Source organism: Cryptomeria japonica, chromosome 1 (assembly GCF_030272615.1).
Source record: "Cryptomeria japonica chromosome 1, Sugi_1.0, whole genome shotgun sequence".
In the NCBI taxonomy this organism is placed as follows: domain Eukaryota; kingdom Viridiplantae; phylum Streptophyta; class Pinopsida; order Cupressales; family Cupressaceae; genus Cryptomeria; species Cryptomeria japonica.
The window spans coordinates 462,583,284-462,606,282 of NC_081405.1; the positions used below are offsets into that span (position 1 = coordinate 462,583,284).

General features: G+C 36.6%; 1 protein-coding gene across 3 annotated transcripts in view; it reads left to right on the forward strand.

The window, feature by feature from the left end:
• The first annotated feature begins 308 nt into the window (after positions 1 to 308).
• The window catches only part of LOC131064177 (nudix hydrolase 14, chloroplastic), a 117,467-nt gene continuing 94,776 nt past the window's right edge, over positions 309 to 22,999 (forward strand). For 2 of the 3 annotated variants that reach the window (XM_057998209.2, XM_057998234.2), the window contains exon 1: positions 310 to 488. In XM_057998209.2, coding sequence (XP_057854192.2) covers positions 454 to 488 — 35 coding nt within the window. In that variant the 5' untranslated portion in view covers positions 310 to 453. Of the gene's footprint in view, positions 489 to 22,999 lie in introns of all 3 variants that reach the window. The other variant, XM_057998215.2, reaches the window with a different exon arrangement.

A 22,999-nucleotide genomic window follows, 5' to 3' on the forward strand; every position in this document is an offset into this window, starting at 1 on the left:
AACAAGTACTAGTGATTTTGAGTTGACGGTTACTAAAACATCTTTAGTTGGGTATCAGGCGACATTTTGAAATGTGTACTTTTTGACCTTTGTGCACATAACTGATTCCATGGCGTGCATCGTTACTACCCAGAAGCCAGATCAATAGCTATAAGCAGTTAAGTCGCATACGAAGACAACTAAAAAAAAATAATCAAAATCCGATGTACCGTTTAGAATCTGTGAGTGCACAAAGTTAGATATGACGGCTACTGGTGCTCTTCCCCTATATATATATATATAAACTCAACACTTCGTTTTAAAACGAACTTGTTCTAGATAAAGACGGGAACGGAAGCCAGGTGGGCATGTTGTTTCGTTAAAATATCATTTTGTTGGCTTTTAAAGTTCACAGAGCCCAAGAAAAAGAGGGAATGTGTGAACTGCAGAAACTATCTGCGTAGAAGGAAGGGAATGTTTTCAGCTTGTTCTCTTCCGCCTTTTTCCAGGTATTTTATTTGCTTATCTTTAGTTTTACGAGTTTAGTTATATTGTTGTCATTCTTTTCCCTGACACGGGGGTTATTCAGAAATTACAGTTTGGCAAAATTTATGTGTTTGGTGGCTGCTACTGTTCATATTTGCGAAGCAACATTGATTCGAGCAAGATGGAATTTTAGTAGGCAGTTTTCAATAGTTGCGTTTAAACTTTAGGCATTTTTACAAACCGCACGATACACGGTTTCATGGAGAAACTTCGGAGCGTCATGCTGGTGGTTAATTGGGATGTTTTGGAAAAAAAAACGAAATGCTTTGTTATTCTTTAATTAAATTAATACGTTTACCAATTTATTCAATTGAGTGATTTTAGCTTTAGCTTGGACAAGGATTTGTGACAATTCTGCTTAATTAATTTATGTAGTAAAACTAATTTTATAATTCAAATTTTTAAAATTTTATATTTGCTTTTATCAAGACAGTTTAGATACAGATAGGCTTTTGACATGAATGCTTCTTCCATAGTCGAAGAGTTCACGAGAAGTAAACAGGCGGATGTTAAGAACTTAGACTTAAGAGTATTTTGAGATAATTTGGTTGAATATTTTTAACAAGCATATCTATTTTTCTTTATTTCGAAGTTTTTATCTCTTGACCTGTAAGGTTATCGTATAGTAATGTGTTTTAATTGGTAAATTTTCTTTGCTGTTTGTTCATTGGCTTAGATGCTCTGGCTCAAACATGGATTTGTATTTGTAAAGTAAAATACACTTCTTTAGGATAGTATTGTTTAATTAAATAAATGTAATTAATTAAACATAATCTGTCTAGATTTATTAAAAACAGGTGGGATATGATAATTTGATATTTTGCAACAATTAATTTGGTAAAATATTGTGATAATAGCTGTATTTAGTTTGATGTCTGAAGAATGAATGTCAAGGAGATAGATTCTGGAATCAGACAAGAATTAAGAAACCATGCCTTTCTATTAGTGAAATGCCTTAGTGTTTGCACTCGAGCTGCACTTTGTTAGAGTACAAGTTTGTTGATATTGGACTAAGTCATATTTGCAAACTAAGCCTCCATGTCTGGACTCATCCTTGTACATACTGATATTTTTCTCTTTTGTGCGCTTGATGATTAAATTTTTGCTTTACTCTTCCTAAAGAGTTGGGGAGATAGTATTTAGAAATACCTTAAAGAACTGTCTAGTCATTGCAAGGAGACAACTTCTCCTAGACATTGCAAGGAGACAACTTCTCCTAGATCAAGTCCTAGACAGTGTACGAAGATGAGAGATAGTAGGCAAGGGCCCTAGTATGCAGATTTGTTGCTCCTTTTTAGTGCATCAAAACTATTGACTTCTCCTTATAAAAGCTCTAGAGTGAGAAGAATTTAAATATTGGGATGTTCATGGGATGATTAACATGAATGCATCAAGTCAAAATGTATTTAAATACAAGCACGTATTATTAGATTTGGAAAAAGTGTATTAAGTCGGGTCAAGGTGGGAGCATGAATGGGCTTAGTTAGCCAAATTTGAAATTTGAAAAGAAAAGGGACAAGTCAATGATTATAGGGTTCCAGTGTGGGTAAATAGTTATATCCGAGCAACTAATAGATAAATCGAGGCATGTGCATAGGTCGTTGTGACAACTGGGTGGATAAGACAAACATATAAAAGTGTGTCTATATAAGGATAGGAGAGGAATACATGTGTAGCATATTTGTGTATGGATGGATATAAGGTTAGGAGAGTGATCCAACTTCCCATAAGATTTTGCCATTTGTTGAGATGTACATGTGTCGAGACATTTTCTAAGAAATGAGCACAAAATAAAATCATATTTGACATGGGTATGCAAATTTCACCATTACATTTTGCCTCCTCTTTGAGCTGCATGTGAACCCCAAAATGATCATGTATCTCAAAGTATGTATCACTCACAAACATTCATGTAAAATAAATATTTAAAATACTAAGGATATGCAAGGTGATCCATAAAAAGTAATGGACCCTGCAAGTTTTGATCTTGTAAATGTGTTCTTTGGTCGGTGCTCTTCATGAATCCAGCATAATTGAGAAAAAGTGTATTGTCTCAAAAATGAAAAATCTTATACAGAATTGGAGCTTTGTCAATTGTGTATGAAATAGGAATACTAGGAAATAAGTAAAGTAAGAAAGATTCCATTGTTTGGAACGAAATACTCAGCTTGATTGTAGTAATGTGACTCCACTTAATTGTTGTAAAATGTAATTTGCTCAATTGTAGTAATGCAATAAAATCCTGCTTGATTGTGGTATCGAGCCTTTGTAGCACCTATCACTGCCTAAAATCACGAGCATAGAAATGTTAGTGATGATATATGTACCCTATGATTGGTTTCCTTTGAAAGATACAAGGAATTGTAGGAAGGATAAAATGATACTTGAAAAGGAAATGCAAATGAAGCATGCAAGAAAATAATCATGTAAGCATATATAGTTTTGATTGTAAAATATTGCATTGTGTAACAATCATATAAATGTCTTGGAAGATAGGCATGGTAAGCACACGGGTTGGGGATAGGAATAAATGCATGAAGCCACAATAAAGGTACGAAGCTGCAATGATGTGTGTAGGGGAAGCATGATGCTTCCACTTCTAAAGATATGTCTGTGAAGATGCAATGTAAAGGGGGAAGGCACACTATCCCTTTTTGGGAAGGTGCGATGCTTCTCATTGTAAAGATGTAACCACAAGTGTGTAACATATAGTTAGCGAAGGTTTGATGCCTTCCAATGTAAAGGATAAATGCTAAGGATATGGTAAGAGGGGTACAAATGGTAGACCAAAGGTGACTCTAAAAGTGTAATGTATTATTATAAGTTCAATGTAATAAGCATAATATGCCAATGCAAGATCAATGTATATCATGATGTAAAGTAGGATCAATATACAAGCTCTTGCAAGCATGACATAACAATATAGGATTGATAGATAAGCTCTAAGAAGCATTATATCATAATAGAAGATCAATGTAACACGTTAAGAAAAAAACGAGTGGATGAAACAACAAAGGCAAATGTAAAATCAGGTGACAAAGCATAAACATAAGCAAGTGGGCAACCCAAGTGGGTAATGAAGGCAAGTGTGAAAGCAAGATTAATTAAGGCTAATTGTAAAAGAGGGCAAAGTGATTAGAAGGAATATGCCCCTCAAATGGTGGATGATAAACATGTAAAAGAAATATAGAAGATGAAATGAACATGAAAGATGCAATAAACAAGGCATAAAATCAAATACGAAAATGAGAAGGAGACAACAAATGATATTTGACCTATAGGTATACATGAATATGTGCTTATAGGGGTGCTCAAATTATTGAGAATTTCTTCTTTTGTACCACCTTTGGAACCTCTAGTTGTGTCTTATCCATTAGATCATCATTGTACCAAAAGGCATCATCCAACATGTCCCCTTGTTGTTTTGCTTTTTCTTCTTTACTTATTGTTTCAAGTACATGTGTTTCTTCTTGATATTTCTTTGAGGTAGGTAAAAACACATGTTTAATAGGTTAAACATTAGGTAATTTGGTTCTTATATATTCTTGTGTTTGAACTTGCAATTGTGCTGGAATGATAGGCATTTGATGCACCACAACCTCTTTCTTTGGTTTCTATATAGTCTTTTGTGTATGAAACTCTAGTGGTGGTGTCACAATTACTTCTTTTGTACCTTTCTTGTTCTTGTTTGATGTTTTCTTTCTTTGACTCTTACCTTATTCTATTTTTGCACATGATTTTCAACTTGATGCTCGTTTTGTTTTGTTTGTTGTTTCTCCTTTCTTGTTATATTTGTTCTTGAGACACATCTTGAAATTCTTTGTGAATACCTACGTCATCTTCATATGGAGTTTCTTTTTGGGTTGGAATATATGAGCCTATGGTGAGGTGACTCAACTTCGTGATTGGTTTAGACCTATCTCTTTTGATCTTCAATAACTCTTCCTTCACGAACAGATTAATAGATTGATGCACCATTGAAGGAATTGCTTCTAAATGTTCTAGCAATTGTCTTACAAATAAAATAGAAAATCAATTTGTAGGAGGGATGACTGGCAGAAAATTTGGACCATGTTTGGTCCAAACTCAAGTGGCAAAATGACACAACTGAAAGTCTTAAGTAACATTCCATTCATCATCTTTAAAGAAACTCTTGAATGAGCATATGAGGTTGTTTTTCCAATTGTACAAACCAATATATCTTTTATGCATATGCTGTATTAGTTAGTTGGATCAATTAGAATGTTTTGAATTTCCCATTCCTTCATGTATGCCTAATGCACAAAGGTCCATAGTAAAATCTAATTTGTAGGATTTCAACATAAATTGAAATTGGCGGATGCATAGGAGGAGAACATTTAGCATTTAGCATGAAATTGCTGGACTAGGGCTGCTGTTCTAGTGCTGGTTCTCTTCTGGCTTTTCTGTGTTTTGTGCTCTTTGCTTTCTCCTGTGTTTGTTTTTTGCTCTATTTGGTCTTTGCCCCTTTGATGTAATGTTGTTTATTTCTATTATGGGGCTGTTCAGTTTTTGTGCTCATTGTTGGCTTAATTTCTTGTTAAGACTTCACTGAGCTTTGATACTGTTAAAGGCTTCGGGTCCCTTCAAAACATGTTTTTGCCTTAATAAAAAACATTTAGCATTAGACTCAATATTTCTGACAAAGACTTACTCATGATACATCCTCGTATTCTACATTATCATCATTAATTTCCATATCATGTGCCTCAACATTATGTGAATGATTTGGAAATAGATTTGAATACATGTGTAATCTACTATTTGGGGGTACAACCGATGGATTTCCATTATCATTTACCCTTCAACCTTAATTGTGTTGTTATTGATAAGATATTGTGTTTTATTCTTTTGTCTGCAGTAACCTTTAACTCTATAATAGTTGCAAGATTGTTATATGGTTTAGGGGGTGTTTTGTTGGGATCTAATGGACAGACAAGAGGAATTGTAATTAGGTTAGCACTCAATGGACTTTGAAGTACATCATCCAAATATTCTTGAAGTTTCCTAAACTTCTGAGGAGCATTTTGTTTAAAAGAAAGAAAAGAAGTAGTAGCAAGTGTAATCTACTATTTGGGGGTACAACCGATGGATTTCCATTATCATTTACCCCTTCAACCTTAATTGTGTTGTTATTGATAAGATATTGTGTTTTATTCTTTTGTCTGCAGTAACCTTTAACTCTATAATAGTTGCAAGATTGTTATATGGTTTAGGGGGTGTTTTGTTGGGATCTAATGGACAGACAAGAGGAATTGTAATTAGGTTAGCACTCAATGGACTTTGAAGTACATCATCCAAATATTCTTGAAGTTTCCTAAACTTCTGAGGAGCATTTTGTTTAAAAGAAAGAAAAGAAGTAGTAGCAAGTGTAATCTACTATTTGGGGGTACAACCGATGGATTTCCATTATCATTTACCCCTTCAACCTTAATTGTGTTGTTATTGATAAGATATTGTGTTTTATTCTTTTGTCTGCAGTAACCTTTAACTCTATAATAGTTGCAAGATTGTTATATGGTTTAGGGGGTGTTTTGTTGGGATCTAATGGACAGACAAGAGGAATTGTAATTAGGTTAGCACTCAATGGACTTTGAAGTACATCATCCAAATATTCTTGAAGTTTCCTAAACTTCTGAGGAGCATTTTGTTTAAAAGAAAGAAAAGAAGTAGTAGCAAGTGTAATCTACTATTTGGGGGTACAACCGATGGATTTCCATTATCATTTACCCCTTCAACCTTAATTGTGTTGTTATTGATAAGATATTGTGTTTTATTCTTTTGTCTGCAGTAACCTTTAACTCTATAATAGTTGCAAGATTGTTATATGGTTTAGGGGGTGTTTTGTTGGGATCTAATGGACAGACAAGAGGAATTGTAATTAGGTTAGCACTCAATGGACTTTGAAGTACATCATCCAAATATTCTTGAAGTTTCCTAAACTTCTGAGGAGCATTTTGTTTAAAAGAAAGAAAAGAAGTAGTAGCAAGCTGATTCACATTTTCCTCCATATCATTATCATTTGAAAAGTTCTTCGACTTTTTGTAGTAGCCCCACACAACTTTTATTTTTATTTTTCAATATAGTGTTGGAAATATTGTAGTCATATTGTTGTCATTGATGTCAAAGGAAAGAACTGTCATTGAAGAGGAAAATTGCCAAAGGCCAAAGGCCACTAATAGCAATTCAAGGTAATCATTAAGATCATTAATGGACCAACCCATGAGATAGTATTTTTCCTATGCACATGCTGGCGGACTAGGAGATATTGCAGCAAAGTCTTTATTTCTAATGGGAGAAATTGAAATAGTATTAACTAGGCCACTTCTCTAAATGGCCGACCCTCCTAGTCTTGTGGCCCTTATGAAGAAGTTAAATAAATTAAAATTACATAATTAAGGAGGCCGAACCCCTTTGAATATGACAATGAAACCCATATAAATCAATGATAAGATAATTGCCCAAAGAAGTGAAGTATGAAGGATTAATATATGCAGTGATAATGTTTGTTAGAAGAGCTGTGATCAAGGAATTAAAAGCAATTCATATGGACCAGTGAATATGATTATAGTATGGAGCAGCAAATATGATTTGAGGAGCAGCGAATATAGTTCGAGGAGCAGCGATGATTAATGAGTAGTGTTTCCAAGGCAGTGATTACTTTTAATAAAGGCAACAATTAATTTTATATAGTCAGTGATTAAGAAGTTAAGGGCAGCGATCAAGGTTGATATAAAGTCATGTCCTTTTAGAAGTTTGTCTCTATTCAAAGAGATGCCTTTCTTAAGTGGCATAAAGATATAAAATTAGAATAAGATGTGTAGTTTTTAAAAGGGAGCGTGGAATAAATGTAATATCACATATATTATAAATAAAAGCAGATATTGTGCAGACATTAAGCAGAAATATATGCAGGAAAATATGCCAGTATGGAATAAAGAGATGGAACAATAAGAGATGACCAATCAAGTAGGAAGAAAAATATTGAAAGTAATGGAGCAGATATACGTGATTGTGAGAAACTTTTGAAGGAAAGTATATTAAAGTTATGAGCAGACTTAGAGCAGAATATTTGAAAGAAAATATTGGGAAAAATGATATATCATCAATGAGTTAATTTATTGAGGAAGCAATAAATGGCGCATCACTCAAGAGCAGATTTGTGAGATAAAAGATATTTGCAATCAGATTTGATGAAGGCTTTGTCATCCATTGAATAAGAAATATTTCAAAAAGGAGAATACTTACTCATTTGGAAGTTGGTGCTTCCTAAAGGAGAAACGGTGTCTCTTGCTAAGTTGATGCTTAGTAGTGGGGGTTGGTGCCTGCGAATTGTGGGAATTGGTGTCTTTAGTACGTTGGTGCCTGCAAAGTTTTTGAGAGAAGTTTTATATGAGCAATATTTTTCCATGGTTTTCTCTCATAAGAGTTTCCACGTAAATTGTGTGTTCTCCTTGTGGTGCATAATTGTTAGATCTTATGTGAATGATATTGTGTAATTGATATTGTTGTGGTTGTTAGTTTGAAAAAGTGAAGGATTGTCTTATAGTGATTCACCCCCCCTCTTCGTATAAGCATGTGCTCATCATATAGAAAATGCAAATACAAGTCCATGCACTTTTTGATCACCAAGTTCTTAGTGTGGCCGAGGTGAGAGCATATGGTGTTTGGACAACACACACTCTATCTAGATGAATGCATATTGCTGAATTGTAAAGATGACAAGATGACCAAAGTATACGATTGGTAGAGTCAATCCAAATCAACATCTCTTCGGTGGACAAGCATGCATAGAGAATGCAGATCCACTGGCAGATTACAACATTATCTGATCAAGCCGAAATGGCTGATTACATGTGGATTCGATCAAAATGCCAAAACAGGCTTGAAAAGAAGAGGGGTTTGTCTAGTGGTGAACTGACCAAGACCTTCAATGATAAATGTTAAAACTGGTGGTATACCATCCGGTTTTACAATATGTTGAACATGAAATGAACGACAATTTGGCAGTACTACCATCCAAAGTTACGATAATATGAGCATGGAATGCACTAAGTACAATTGAGAATGATATTGATAAGAGAAACTAGATGCACACATTAATAATGTTATTCAAAATAATGAAAACACTGCTGCATATACATAAGTTAGTCCATAAAATCATAGGTTGATGTTATATAATTCATGTTGCCTCAATAAAATAAAGTGCACTACCAAAGTGGGCTAAAGGATGATGTAGAATGCTGATTGTAGACCTCCAAACTCACTAAACATTACTCAAAACTGTCATATCAGATTGTTTGGGTTTGGAAAATGCCTTCAGTCCATCGTACTAAATACTATATAAACACCATTTAACTGTAGGATACAACTCAATATGTAGAGAAAATCTCTTTGAAATGACTTTAATTATTGCTGCAGAAAACAGCATAACTTGAAATAAGGAAGTACAACACTCTTGAAGAGCCAAAAATCACTCCTAAATTCAAGCTAGAACCAGGACAATAAACACAATTAAAACTTGCACCCTAAAATTTCTGAAAACACATCAAAATCTCCATTATCAATAACAAATTGGAAAAACTCAGCATTCGACACAATGATGGTTTCTAGATGAAATCACTCAACTAGCTAGGAGGGTTTTTGCCCTCGAAATCAGATTCACCAAAGGGTTTTTGCCCTTAAGCAAATAGGGAGAACTCATGTTGTTTCATGTCATGCCCCCGATATGGAATAGTCTCTCAATCACTCTTAAGCGAAAAGACATCAAATAATAACAAGCTTGTACGTGCTTTTCCTAATAAGATTGAGTATTATTGTTTCTCAGAAAATTGTCTTATCAGTAAGACTTCACAATTTAATTAATCTGAAACCTACCATACCCATACTCGATGAGACAAGGCATTGGAAACAAATCTTAATTTTAGCATGGAAGATAAATGAGGGTTTTAAGGTTATCATATTGTTCGATTTCCTTAGCCACTGATGCCATCTATGTTGGGCACCTACAGCTACTACATCGATCTTAAAGAAGTCATCGTTATGTATCTACATCTAGGCACAAAGGAAAAGAACAGATCATAATGTTGACACTATCATTGGTATCAAAGGCAACGATGATATCATTATATTAAAGCATCGGTCTCATTAAATTAATGCAGTGATCATTATTATACCAAAGCAGCGATTAATCATTAATCGATTACCATTTCATATTAAGTAGCAATTACATTATGGGGAATTGTGATTGTTGATTTGGTTTGGGTAATGTCTCTTTCAAGGGACAACTAAATGAAGGGTTATGTATATATATTTGCATATGTTGTCTATGTCATGATTGCAAGATTCAAATCCAGGATCGCATTATTAAAGATAATATTTGCTTGGTAAGATGTAACCCTAACCCTAATTTGTTCAATTGTGATTTTAGGGCAAGTTAGGAAGGGGACATAAACACGAATCATAGTTGAGCCCTACACAGGAGTATCCCACCAACTTTGAACACAACTCTTGAAATCCGGGTGGGAAGCCCACATAATCTAATAACGGAAAGGGTGAGGTCCACTTGGGGGTCTGTCTATCCAATGCAAAATGACAGGATTATGGTCTAAAACAGTCCTTCGGAGGGCATTAAGTGTGGCATTACATCCAATATCCCAATTGGCAGACACAAGAAATCTATCAAGCCTAACTGTATAAGACTATTCCCTTTATGGTTGTTAGACCAAGTGAAGGGCTGTCCTGTCAATTAAATGTCAAAGAGGCCTGCCTTGCTAATGAAGTCCGCCAGGTCAGACATACTATCAGAGTAATCTATGACTCCACCAAGATTTTTAGAGGGGAATAAAGGTGAGTTAAAGTCTCCAGCCACCATCCATAAAGAACCGTAGTCATTTATAATAAAAGTAGAAATCTCTTTCCACACCAGTTTGCAGCTAGAGCAGGTGTTAGGGGCATAAAAATTGAAAAGGTGCCATGAGCAGCTGTTCGAATTGAATGAAACTGGTAGATAATTTGGTGAAGTTGAAAGGATATCCCCCATCAATTTTTTAGGGTCCCACATAGTAACCACTCTCCTGGAAGCTCCATTAGCATCACTAATGAAGAAGGTAGACCCTGGCCATATGGTGTCAGCAATAGTGGAAAAGATTTCCATAGTCATCTTCACTTCCTGAATTAAAAGAATCTCGATCTTTTTCTCAAAAATGCAGTCCCTTAGCATAAATTGTTTCTGAGGGTTGTTCAACCCCCTCATATTCCATGAGAGGAACTTCATTTCTTACTTTTGGATGGAACGTCAAGGGTCCTCTGCCTCCCCATTGGCAATTTCCCTTGCTACCTCTTTCTGCCTTGAAAGCCTTTGTGATGGATGACCAGTCTTATTCTCCACCTCCACATCAATTGTCTTAGCTTTGGTTTTCCTTTTTTGAGTTGTCCATTCTTCATCATCTCTAGGCATTTGGTTACTTGTAGTAGCACTTGGAATCTGGGGTCTCATTCTTCAACGAGTAGGGGCCAATATTATCCAACATCACATCACCATAAGGGACCTTAGAGGTCACTTCACTAGATTTTCCAACATTTGGGGTGGAGACAATTTTTCCATCCTCTAAATGCTTTTCAGGGGACTTGAGCTACGCAACCACAGGCGTGATAGTCTTCGCGAGAGAAACAAAGTCCTCTGAAGGTGGATTGAATTTATTAGGAGTTTCCTTCAATTTCAGGATTTCATCAGGGAATGGGTAAACATTCGTCCTATCCTCCAAGACTTCCTCATCACTTTTATGTTCCTCCATTTAGGGGGAAGAGCATATCCCCTTGAGTTTTAGTTGTTTCTCCGGTGGGGCTCTGCAGTCTGAGATAAAATGTCTCGGTTTGGAGCATTTTTGGCAATAAACAGTGGCATTTTCATATACCAGAGCCTGGGTCCATTTTCCTAGCTTTGATTGTAATGTTATAAAATTTGGTAAAGTTTTTTTAACATCAACATAACAAAAAACCGGGCATAAACTAACCTATATTTTGCCTTAGTCACGTCATCTGTAGCCACCTAATGCTCGAACCTACTTCCAATCCATCTAAAGATTTTCTCATCCCAGAATTCCAATGGAAGTCCTGGCATCCTCACCCACATGGTGAAATGTCCCCTGCAGTAGATAGACTGAATGTGCAAGGAATATTTGGCTGTCAACTGCGTGTTATGCGGTTTATGTAGTTTGCGTGTTATGCTGATTTGCTGTCTCAGAATTTTCAGACTTGTGTTGGAGTTATTAACCACATATTTCCCACTAATGAATAACTAGAAATGGCTTCTAATGATAGAATGATTGCCTAGGATGGTAATGCAGCTAATTTATAAAGCCATTACATTCATTTGGACACAAAACATATATCTACAACTAGCTGACATTTCATCAAACAATTGCCATGAAACCCGTCAATCAACATACCAATCAAAATGCAATCCTTATTCCTCCTTTCATTCAAAGACCATGATCAAATAAGGTTAACAAGTCCTTACTAATGACCAAAACTCTTGACATTCATGACTCAGTAATTCTGAGTACATATGGCTGCCATGAACATTACAGCTATATGAAAAGGTACATAGAATGATGACAAATGAACCTGAAAGAAAGTCGCCTTGCTTGATAGTTGAAGAAGCAGTCAATATCCAAGTTGTTGTGCCTTCACCATCACCAAATCTTATGGTTCTTCAAAATCGCCCCCGTTGCTAATGAAGGTCTGATGATTAATGATGATCAGCTCCCAAGCTCTTACTAAACCTCTGCAAATGATTGATTCCACTCTCCAAATACAGCGCTTCCTTCAAGGATAAAATTCGATACAAAAGATGAATGTCTTTGAGAAAAATCGATGGTCCTCTTATTTCTCCTCCCAAATGCAACTAAATGAATCGCCTAAGGTCCACAGTGATATCGCTGTCATTCAATGTGTGTTGTGATGCTTAAATGATGAAATAGGAACAAAATTGTGGGTTTGGAGGAGGAAACCCGATTTTGTCTCAGACCTGCAATTCGATCAGCAAATGTAATGTCCCCATTTTTTCTAGCCTGTTATGAGGTTTTAGCCTTTTGGCTAAGTGGAGAAATAAGGAGAAATTAATTAATTAATTTCCTATAAAGTCATGAAATAAATTAAAAATTAAAAGGGGTGACTTTATATTCAATTAATTAATTAATTAGTGACTTAAAATAAAATAATTAATTATAAAGTCACTAAAATGAAATAATATTATTTCTAGAATCTTCTAAAAGTTTATGAGACGTATGGAGAAAAAAGATAAGAGGTTGAGCCTCATTGTATGATCATTGGAGATTTGGAATATGGATTTGATGAACTGTCTAATGCTTTGCATTAGTTAAATCTCTGAGGACGCAAACCTTCAGCAGATAGATAGAAGGGCTGGACGAAAAACCCTAGTTTCTTTTTCTTGGGAGTGGGAAATACTTAGTTTTCCACATTGTGCAAAACGAGTTTATGGTGGTTGGGAGGGACAAACCAGTCCTTTCACTTGAGCTTAATTGAGTTACTTCATTTGTTATGGTGGATTAGTATTCATGCCATTATTCAGATTTTCAGATCAAAGGCCATAGCAAACAAACTCTGAGTGGAGCAGTAGGACGATTCTATTAGAGGACATTTTAGAAGAAGATTTGTGAGTTGCTGTTGTTAATTTGCAGGTCTGAGACAAATTTGTAATTCACCTCAAAACCCACGATTTGGGTCAGATCTCATCAAGAAGACACCAAATCTTCCTACCAAGGTCAGGGATATATTTGAAAGTATTAGGCGATTTCCCTTGAAGCTACTTGGAGGTGATTTTTGTGAAGAAATCAAAGATATATCTGACTGAGGGAAAATCGTGGCAGGAAGCCTACACCTTCGACCTTGCTCATGTCTCACATTTTTGGCATCAAAGTTCATATTGGAAGTCATCGCTGGACATAGCAACACAAGGCAACCCTATTTGGAGCATTTGGAGGGAGCAATCAGGAAAGAATTACAGTCATATCAGGTCTGAAGATAAGGCAGATCAGACTGCTATTTAATTCATAACCCTCTCAATTGGCATCCAATCTTATCAATGAAGATAGTGCTATATCTGTGAAGGAAAGTCGCACATTTTTGGAGAAGTGTTTGAGAGCTAGTTGCTGTCCATTCATCATTATCAGATCACCCATACTACAGCAGGGGCGATTCCTAAAGCAAATGTTCGAACAGCAGATTTGAGGCCTCTTTGACAATGGTATTGCTTGCTTCTTCAAGGTGTTGTAATCCAGGTTCACTTGCAATTAATAATCCATTGTAATTTCAGTTTTTTATGCTCGAGTCCATGGCTGATACTTGTCTTCAGAAAGTCTGAAAGTGGTCAATGTGTTTGCTCATTGTGCTGTCAATGTAATGTCTTATTGTTCATCATATGAAATAAGGAAGGAAGGAGTTTTGGTTGCATCTATATACATGTTCTTTACTGAGGAAGTATGGCAATTGTTTGACATAATGTCAGTTAGCTGAAAGTTCACAATTATGAGTCTAAATTGATATAGATCACTGTAAATCAGTTGTGTGTTACATATTGGGATATCATACCTTCATTGCAGCCATTTGTAGTTGTCTACTATGAGGAATATGTGATTGTTCAGTGTCCAAATCAAATGGGAATTTCTGAGACATCATACCAGCAAGACACAAACTTAATAACAGCAGGTTGGATTGTCTACTATTTGCAAATATTCCTTGTTTCTCAGTCATTATAGGACAGGGTATATTACAGCCAACTCCTAATTTCCGCCTCTAATTATTCCTCAATAAGATCACCTCCCTTTCCAATGAAAATCGATACAGTAAGGGCAACCAATTTGATAATCCGAAAATACCATGAATTCCAACCACCATGAAAATGTAGCAAATTCAATAGGCACAATATGGAAGACTGAGTTATCTCCCACTCTCAGCTGCAACTCCTCGGAAGATCTTTCACCTCCTGAGTTATGCAAATCATAGGAAGTTTTCGTTCTTAAATGATTAGTCAGCAGAAACCCTTGGTTCCACAAGTCTACACAAGAGAAGATATCCAAACAACCGATGATGAACAATAAACCAACCTCCTCTATTTATTATTTTTTCCTCCAATCAATTGGTTCCTTCTAGAAGATTCTTCTCATATCCTTTTATTACACTTTATTATTTTATTACACATATTAATTAATTTAATTACACTTAAAAATATTATAATATTATAATTAAAGTGCACACGACTCATCATACATGTAATCTCCTTATTTCATCATAGAATCAAGTAGACACAAATGTGAAGCCACAAGTCACTACCAAATCGACCCCCTAATCAATCTCCTTGGCCTACGAGGGTCAAATGATAGGCTATTCCTGTGAATGTCTGTGGACTAAGGAGAAGGGGACATTACACACGGTTGCTATCTTGTTTAAGTTAGCCACAGGGTCAAACCCTGGTTTCCATCTACATATGGATAGGTAATGCTTTCTATATGCCCATGAGCCAAACAACACTGTCAAAAGGTCCTCCTCAACAGTAAACTTGAACAGGAAGAGACCACTAGGCATGGCGCTCGAAGTCACACTTCCCTTCAATTTCCACCTCGCAATAACCCATCTTCTCACCATATCATTCGTTGGTCGGAACGAGAAAAATTTCCCCCACAAGTGTATTGTTCGTTGAGGAGACAATATGGTCGACCACAAAGTCTGGGAGTTTAATTTCAGGACCTTCTTCATTCAGGAGGTACCTCAGAATAATATGATGGGCTAAATCCTCCTGATTCCCATTCACCAATGCACCCTTCCAGTTATTGTGTTTTGGGATTTCTTTTTGGTGCTCATGCACGTCCTTGTTTGCAATGTTGCCAACCCCATCATTACCAGCAGTGGAGGACACCGCAGTGCCCTCAAGCTGAACACCTTGTAAAACTAAGTTAGGGCCCTTAGAAGAAACGACAACAGTGTCAGGGGGAGGGTTCGTAGGTGGAGGGGCAGGGCCCCCTCCATTGTCAGCCACCAAGTGCAGGTCAGAATTTTGAATTCTTTCGAGTGGGAAGTTGCAGAGCTTCATATCTTTTTATTTATAATATTAATAATATGTCATTATAATAGAAATAATAATATAATATAATAATAATAACAATATTATATTATTCGATTTTTTTTCTGACTTTTTGTCGATTTTTTCTAGATTTTCTCAAAAAATCTTATACTTTTGGTTTGCCAAATTTTTCCCAAACGATTAATGCTGCTATTTTATATACTATGATATAGACTATGAATGATGATATATTTTCAAAAATGGCAAAATTTCTATATTACTTTTAATTTTTTAATTGCGTCTATTTGACCAGCCTATCATTGATTTTCAGCCATGTCTATGATATTTTTTTTTAGCATTGATCTCAATACGTTATATACATGTCTAAACTTAAAAATTTTGATGTAATGTATAGTTAAACTTATAGAAATTTTGAATATCCCTACACACACACACTACAGTCCTAAAAAAATGGTCCCCCAGCTGCCATCCCCAAAACGTATCATGCCATCCCCTATTCCTCATTGTAGAACATAGTTTTTAATCAATAGCATGTAATGATCTTAAATTGTGGTTGAAAGTTGTGAATGGTATCAATCCATAATTTGTCTTGTGGTTCAAACAAAGTAGCTTGATGATGTTAGTAGATTGGTTTTTATGCGTGTTATTGTGTGTGTCTGTAGATCTGCTACTTGAATGGTTTAGACAACATTAGATTTGGTAAATGGCTAGCTAGTGTAATTCCATTAGATAGAACGTAAAGTTATGAAGAGGTGTTCATTTAGTGACCACAGGGCTTGCTGATTTGTTAGTGTTGTGCTACCTGGATGTTAGTGACAAAGTAACTTATGAATTGTGGATTTGTTACTATGTTTAGTGTCAATCTCTAATTGTATTTTGGCTTTCGAATGCTTCCAAATGTCATTTGACTTGATCATTCCTTGATGGTAAGTCTGACCAACTAAAGGAGGGTTAGTTGCTATATTAACAAGTACATTTCATACTCGTTACCCAAATTTCCTCAAGCCTTGAGGTTTGAGGCAAAATAGACCATTTTATGTTTTTCAATAGTCTAGATCAAACTACATTTTATTGCTTATTTCAAGATTCTACAATTACTTGACACTTCTTGCCTACCAAAGAAAAGTGAGGTGTCATTTATAATATAGAGTACTTTCTCAATATATAAAGGCTCTTCAAGAAAACATCCTTATAATTTGAGAAAGGAAATAGAGGATCACCATGTTCTACATAGAGCCCTTGGCTGGCTTTGTGCAAAAGCATTTATTCTGAGATACTAATCCGACTTCATGAAGGGTAACTAGCTTCTTGCATGGACCATAGGTTCAAGGCAATGCTCCAGAACTACACTCTAGAGCTTGGAGGTGAGACTCTTTCCTTATGTCCAAAATATGGTCCATAGATAGCGTTGTGAGCTTTTCACACATCGCCCCATTGCAAACGGGGACCCCGTCTTTCCTGCTTTCTGCGTTGGTTAGTTTAGGGTTTTGGCAGCATAGTGGGCAATTTTGAGTTTCCGTGTCGGAGTCTAGGACTTTTGATCATGCCTAATTGTCTTTTAGGGTTTTTGAAGTTATAGGATCAAATGCGTAGAAGTTGAGATTTTAAATGATCCTAATTTTGTCTAAGTGTAGACCTTTTGAGCATTAACGAACGTCCTCGTCGGTGATTTTTAAGTGCTAAGGTGTTTCAGGACCTTTAGGAGTTGTTTTCTCGCTCCTAGGAAGTTATTCAAGTTGATTTTGCACTTTATCTCGATAGGTCTCCTTTTTTTTTGCTCAAATTTTGGTAAATTTGCCTAAGTCCCATTGCGTTTTATTGAAAATTTAAAGTGTCCAGATGATTTTGAATGGTTAAATTCCTGATGAAAATCCATATATTCTAAGGGTCAAAATGTCAAAATTCCTGATGGGAGGTGCTCTTCCCCCCACATTTCTGATGACCCATGATTTTCCCCCATTCAAAATCCTAAACTGGTGGTGAATTTCCATTGGATTCCTGATGAACCCAATTTTCCCCACTCATTATCCAGACATGGGGTGGTTTTCCACCAGAGAGATGAAAATTTGACCATGGGAATTCTTCTTGACAACCCATGATTTTCCACCAGGACTTTTATGATGAGATTTTGGGGATTTTAATTCGGATAGTGATTCCAGACCTTGGGCGAATTTCCACAAGTGATGATTTTAATGATTTTGAGTCCGGATAACTATCTAGATGGGTCAATTTTCCCCTAAGGCAATTTTTTGTGCTAAGTGGCAAGTTTGAATTGGAATTTTCACTCCATACATAGATCGATTTTCCCCTGGAGACCAAATGTGTGCAAAGTTGATGACATTTTGATGGGATTTTTATCCCAACATTGGGCGATTTTCCCCAATTGGGCATTTAATAATTTCTTAATGGTTTTTTATTGGGATTTTTATCCCAATTCAAATCGATTTTCCCCCTAATGGTCAATTTCAATTTAATTTTTTAAATATTTTAATAAATTGACCCCATCTTTAATTGTTTTAACAAATGCCAACAATTATTTTAAAAATAAAAAACAATTAATAAATGATTTGCAATGAGCATTTAATGAATTTCACCTTCTAGAAACAAATCGATTTTCCTTAGGCAAGTATAAGTATCAAAGTTTTATCCCACATTGCTTGTGTGGGGAAAACTCAAGGCAAAAGCAAGTTTAAAAGAGGGAGGCCACCATTAAAATATTATTATATTTGCCAAGTGTGTTGCTGATTTGGGCGATTTTCTTCCAACTGGCGAACTTGGTGAAGTGTCAAGTTGACACCATTGTGGCCGAAGTTAATTTTATTGCTCATTTTTCTTCATTTCCAGCCTTAGGCGATTTAACTTGGCAGCCATTGGAGGGCATTTGAAGACATTTTTCAGATGGCGATTTTTGCTAGAGGTGGCGCCATTTTTGGGAGAAGACGATTTTGTTTTGGAGGTCATTCACCTCCATTTTTGGGTGTATTTTCCATGTTTGGTGGCGCCATAGCTGGAAATTGCTGATCAACATTTTCAGACCTGATATTTTCACCTTTTGCTGAGTTTCTTGCCCTCCATTGTTAGCTGGTAACATATTTTCAGAATTATTTTTTCCCCAACCAGCTTGTCTCATCCTTAGCGATTTTGTTTGGAGGAGTTTCTTGAGAAGTTTTAGAGCATTTTCAGACCTTCTTAATGCTGTTGCAGGTCTGAAACTTCATTGTCAAGGGGCTGTCCTCAAAAAACATTCGTTTCCAGCCACTTACCTATTTAGGCGATTTCACTTGGAGTACATTTTTGCACCATTTCTTGACAATTTTCTGAGTTTACTTACATTCCTAGAGGTGCTAGTAACTGAAAATTCACTTCCAGCCCTACATACGTGCTCAGATTTGTTCATTTTTGCCTTGGGAAATTTATTTTCATCATAGATTTCGCATAACACGCGATTGCAACATGATTTTAATGACTCATTTATAGAGTTGAAGGGTGTCTTTGCATTTGCTAGCAGCCATTGTTGACCTCGGCAAGGTGTCCTCAGACAACTTTTTTGTGAAAACACTATTTTTCACACCTTTCCTAGATCAATTCCTGATTCGGTACTCCTTTGCACTCTAATTTTGATAAAATTTCTAAGTATAAGGAGGTGTCTCTAGACTTTGCTAAGTCTGAAAATTGATGATTTTAATGGTTTTCATAAGGGTTTCATACCCTAATCTTGTCATATTTACTTTCTATTCATTAAGAATGTGGATAAATTTCCTGATTTCCATTCTTAAAATTGTCTAATCATTAGGAAATCAGAACTGTTATCAAGAATATTTTCCGAGTTGCTAACTTCTAGCTTTGAACAGGTGCAATGTCGAAGTCGGGAATTAGCATTCGGAAGGAACAACAGAAGATTGTTGAGACGGGATTCTATCCAAAATCCAAGATGTCCTCCAGATGGAAGGAGATTACAGACATGAACATGCATTTCCTGAACATGGACTAGATGCGGCAGCGGATGTTCGGAATTAGAAGCCAGATTCCTTCGCTAGCTTATGCAAACATTATGAAGAGTGGTATTTATCAGGCCGTTGGATTCCCACAGTCCATATAGTGCAGTGAGCTAATCCTGGAGTGTGCGCGATGTTATGATCCTCGCTCTCGAGTGATCAAGACTCCTAAGGGTGCCATCATTGCCTACCTTGTTGAGGATGCGATTGCTGAGGTGTCTGGAATTCCACGTGGAGCAGACATGAAAGATAAAACCAAGGATGAATATGAAGAAAGATATAAGAAGAAGATGGATGCGTGCAAGACCGTAGTGAACAAGGAGTAGATGATCGACTCTAGGTCTCATCATTCCAAGGCTCCTAAGACACTCATGTGCACAGATTTCAAAGAGGAATATAGCGACTTGGTATTCCTGCTTAACCGAGTGATGGGGATGCCACAGGGTGCGATATATGATGGATGGATGTTCTATTTCATCCAGGATTGTCTGAAAGGAAATCAATTAGTCGAAAATCATAAGTGATGATCTGATTTTTCAGTTGAGGAATGTGGAGAGATCCTGGTCATTCGCCATGACTTCTTACCTGGTGTATTTTGCACGATTTGTTACCTATAAAGGATTAATATGTAGAGGTGAAGTTGGGAATGGACAAGGGCAATTAAGAAGTTATGAGTGCTATCCACAGCTGAACATGTATCGAATTGAAGATTGTAAAAGAGTGAATAATGCATTCACTATGTACATAACGCGAATGTTGCAAGGCGGAATCCATAGGAGGTTGTCCAAGGAGGCAACAGAGATGATAAGAGAAATATGGATCATGGTACATACAGTTTCCCACTTTCACATACCTAAGGATTCATGGATGTCAATCTGAACCTTATAGGCTTCCTGGGTATCCTACAGACAAAATGATATTACTTGAGGTGGTGAAACGGCTTCTGGAGTTTGATTCTATCCAGAAGGACAAACATAGAATGGGGATGACATTTCCTATTTTAGTAGGGAAGACATTGGAGGTTTGCCAATCCGCTGCAGCAGCTAGCACATCAGTTGAAGAACTTGCATTTTATCACCTTGTGACATACAAAAGAAGAGAAAGATGTGATCCAAATAAGAAAGTTGGAAGGATCAGGGGAGATAAGTTCATCCACAAGGTAGACATAGAAGATTATTGGGCCAACCTGATGGACGAGCAAGCAGTGAAAAGAAGAATGTGGTCCAGAATGTTCGTGGATTTTATGAGGAAGTGTGGACTTTTCTTCATTCCTGATCAGATATTAGATGACAAGGATTATACGCATCTACGATATGAGAATGAAATGAAGAAGGTTATTCTATTGCCTAATTGGTCAGAATTAGAAGTGACAGATTTGAATGTATTGATGAAAGAAGTCTTGAGTTTCTCCCGAGGATGGGTAGATAGTCAGATGAATAAGTTAGTTGACATGGGTGTTATCTTTACTTATGAAAAGATGAAATAGGAAGAATCCGCTTTCGAAGATGATCAAAGAACTATCAACGACATAAGGATTTATACGGATGAGGAGAGTCAAGCTCCTAAACGAAGGAAGAACACACTAGGAGAAGTCAAGGCTAGAGGGAAGAAGATTGAGGAGGTTAAGAAGAAGAAGCAAAAGACTATCATTCCTTCGCCTATCATTCCTTCACCTCCCCATCAGTGTCTCATCAATCAAGGAAGTTGAAGTTCCAGAACAGAATAAGGAGGTTGAACAATGTTCCAATACAGTGATATTACTAGAGAATGTTCAGGATTTACATGCCATAGCTACATCTGCTCCACCTAATGAAGATGATGATCAACCGAGATCTCCTACTGTCCTCTTGGAGGTTAGTTTCGGGAAGAATGCATATGATTTGACCAGGGATAATCCTGATGATGATGATGATGATGTTATCTCAGCATTGAGAGAGCTTGACCGAGAGATGTGTTTGGATGATGGTATGGAGATGGCCACTATTCCTGATTGGCTAATGAAGAGTATGGAGAAAAGTAAGAAGATGGTAGAGGCGCAACCTATTGACGACATTGATGGCTACTTAGCTAGGAGCAACAAGGAGAAAGAACCTAAGAAGATGAGATTTTGTCACATATAGCTAGAGATGAGATAGGAATGCTGATTGCGCAGGTGGCTGTTCCTATTGGAGATGTGACGCAGGATTTTGCTACTCCCATGGATTTCCAGATTACTTCAGTTGCCCTTGGCCGTACTACAAAGGAGCAGGAATTCCAAGAAGTTGGTGATACCCTCAGGGCAATCAGTGCGAGATTGGACCGGAGATTGAAAAGAGAGAGAAGTATGAAGAAGAGAATATCATACTTAGAGAGTATATTGCAGGGATAAGGCGTGAGAATCCCACCCTTATTTCTCCTGTTGCAGTTGATCGTGGACTACATACACATTATGAGGTAGTGAGAGATACACTCTCGGAAGTGGAGAAATGGATTGAGGATACAAAGAGACAAGTGGATAATTTCCTTACTCACTTTGTCCAGGCTTTTGACAGGATAACATGGCTCATATTTAGGATATAGTATTTGGAGGAGTTTGGGAAGAATTTCGACCCATTCAGGAGAAGACTATTCCACGCCTCAGAGCTTTGAAGAGAATTCCTATGTCCACATTGATTAGAGATAATATTGTGCAGAATGGAGATATATACGATTTCCATGGCTAGTATTGTTCATTGGCCATAAAGAAATCAACTTATGAGAGCGCACAAAAGGATTATGCAGAGATGGAAGGATCAATTCATGATATTCAGTCGAAGACCCTTGCCTCAATTGAGGAAGTATTGGGAGTTGATGTCAGTGAAGCCAGTGGGTTACACCTAGCAGAATTGAGAGACAAGATGAAGTTCCTGTACTTCAATTAGTTAGACTCTTTGAAGAAGAGTTAGATGGATGACTTAGTGTCTTTGTTCATTCATGTTCATAATTCGCAGAAGCTCATGCCAGATTGGGAGAACACTCTGGATGCTTGCTCAGATGCATTGGACGTGATTGATTTACAACAGAATACTTTGCCCAGCATTTCCATGGAGGAGTTAGACTCTGTATTGGCTAGATTCTTGGATTATGCTGTGAGAGAAAGAGATGCAGAACATAATCTTCTAGAAGATTCCCTATTTGATGACTAGGTGTCTTTTTATTGTACCATATGTTGGTGGCTCCATTTTTGATGTAAACCCTAATTAGGGCAACTCTAGGGCTTTGTTGGCATGATCTTGGCCCTTGATTTGGATTTAATCTTGGTCATCCATTTTGTATGAGACTATATATATACCTCATTGCCTCTCATTTGTAAGGGAGAGATTTTTGAGAATTGTTGGTA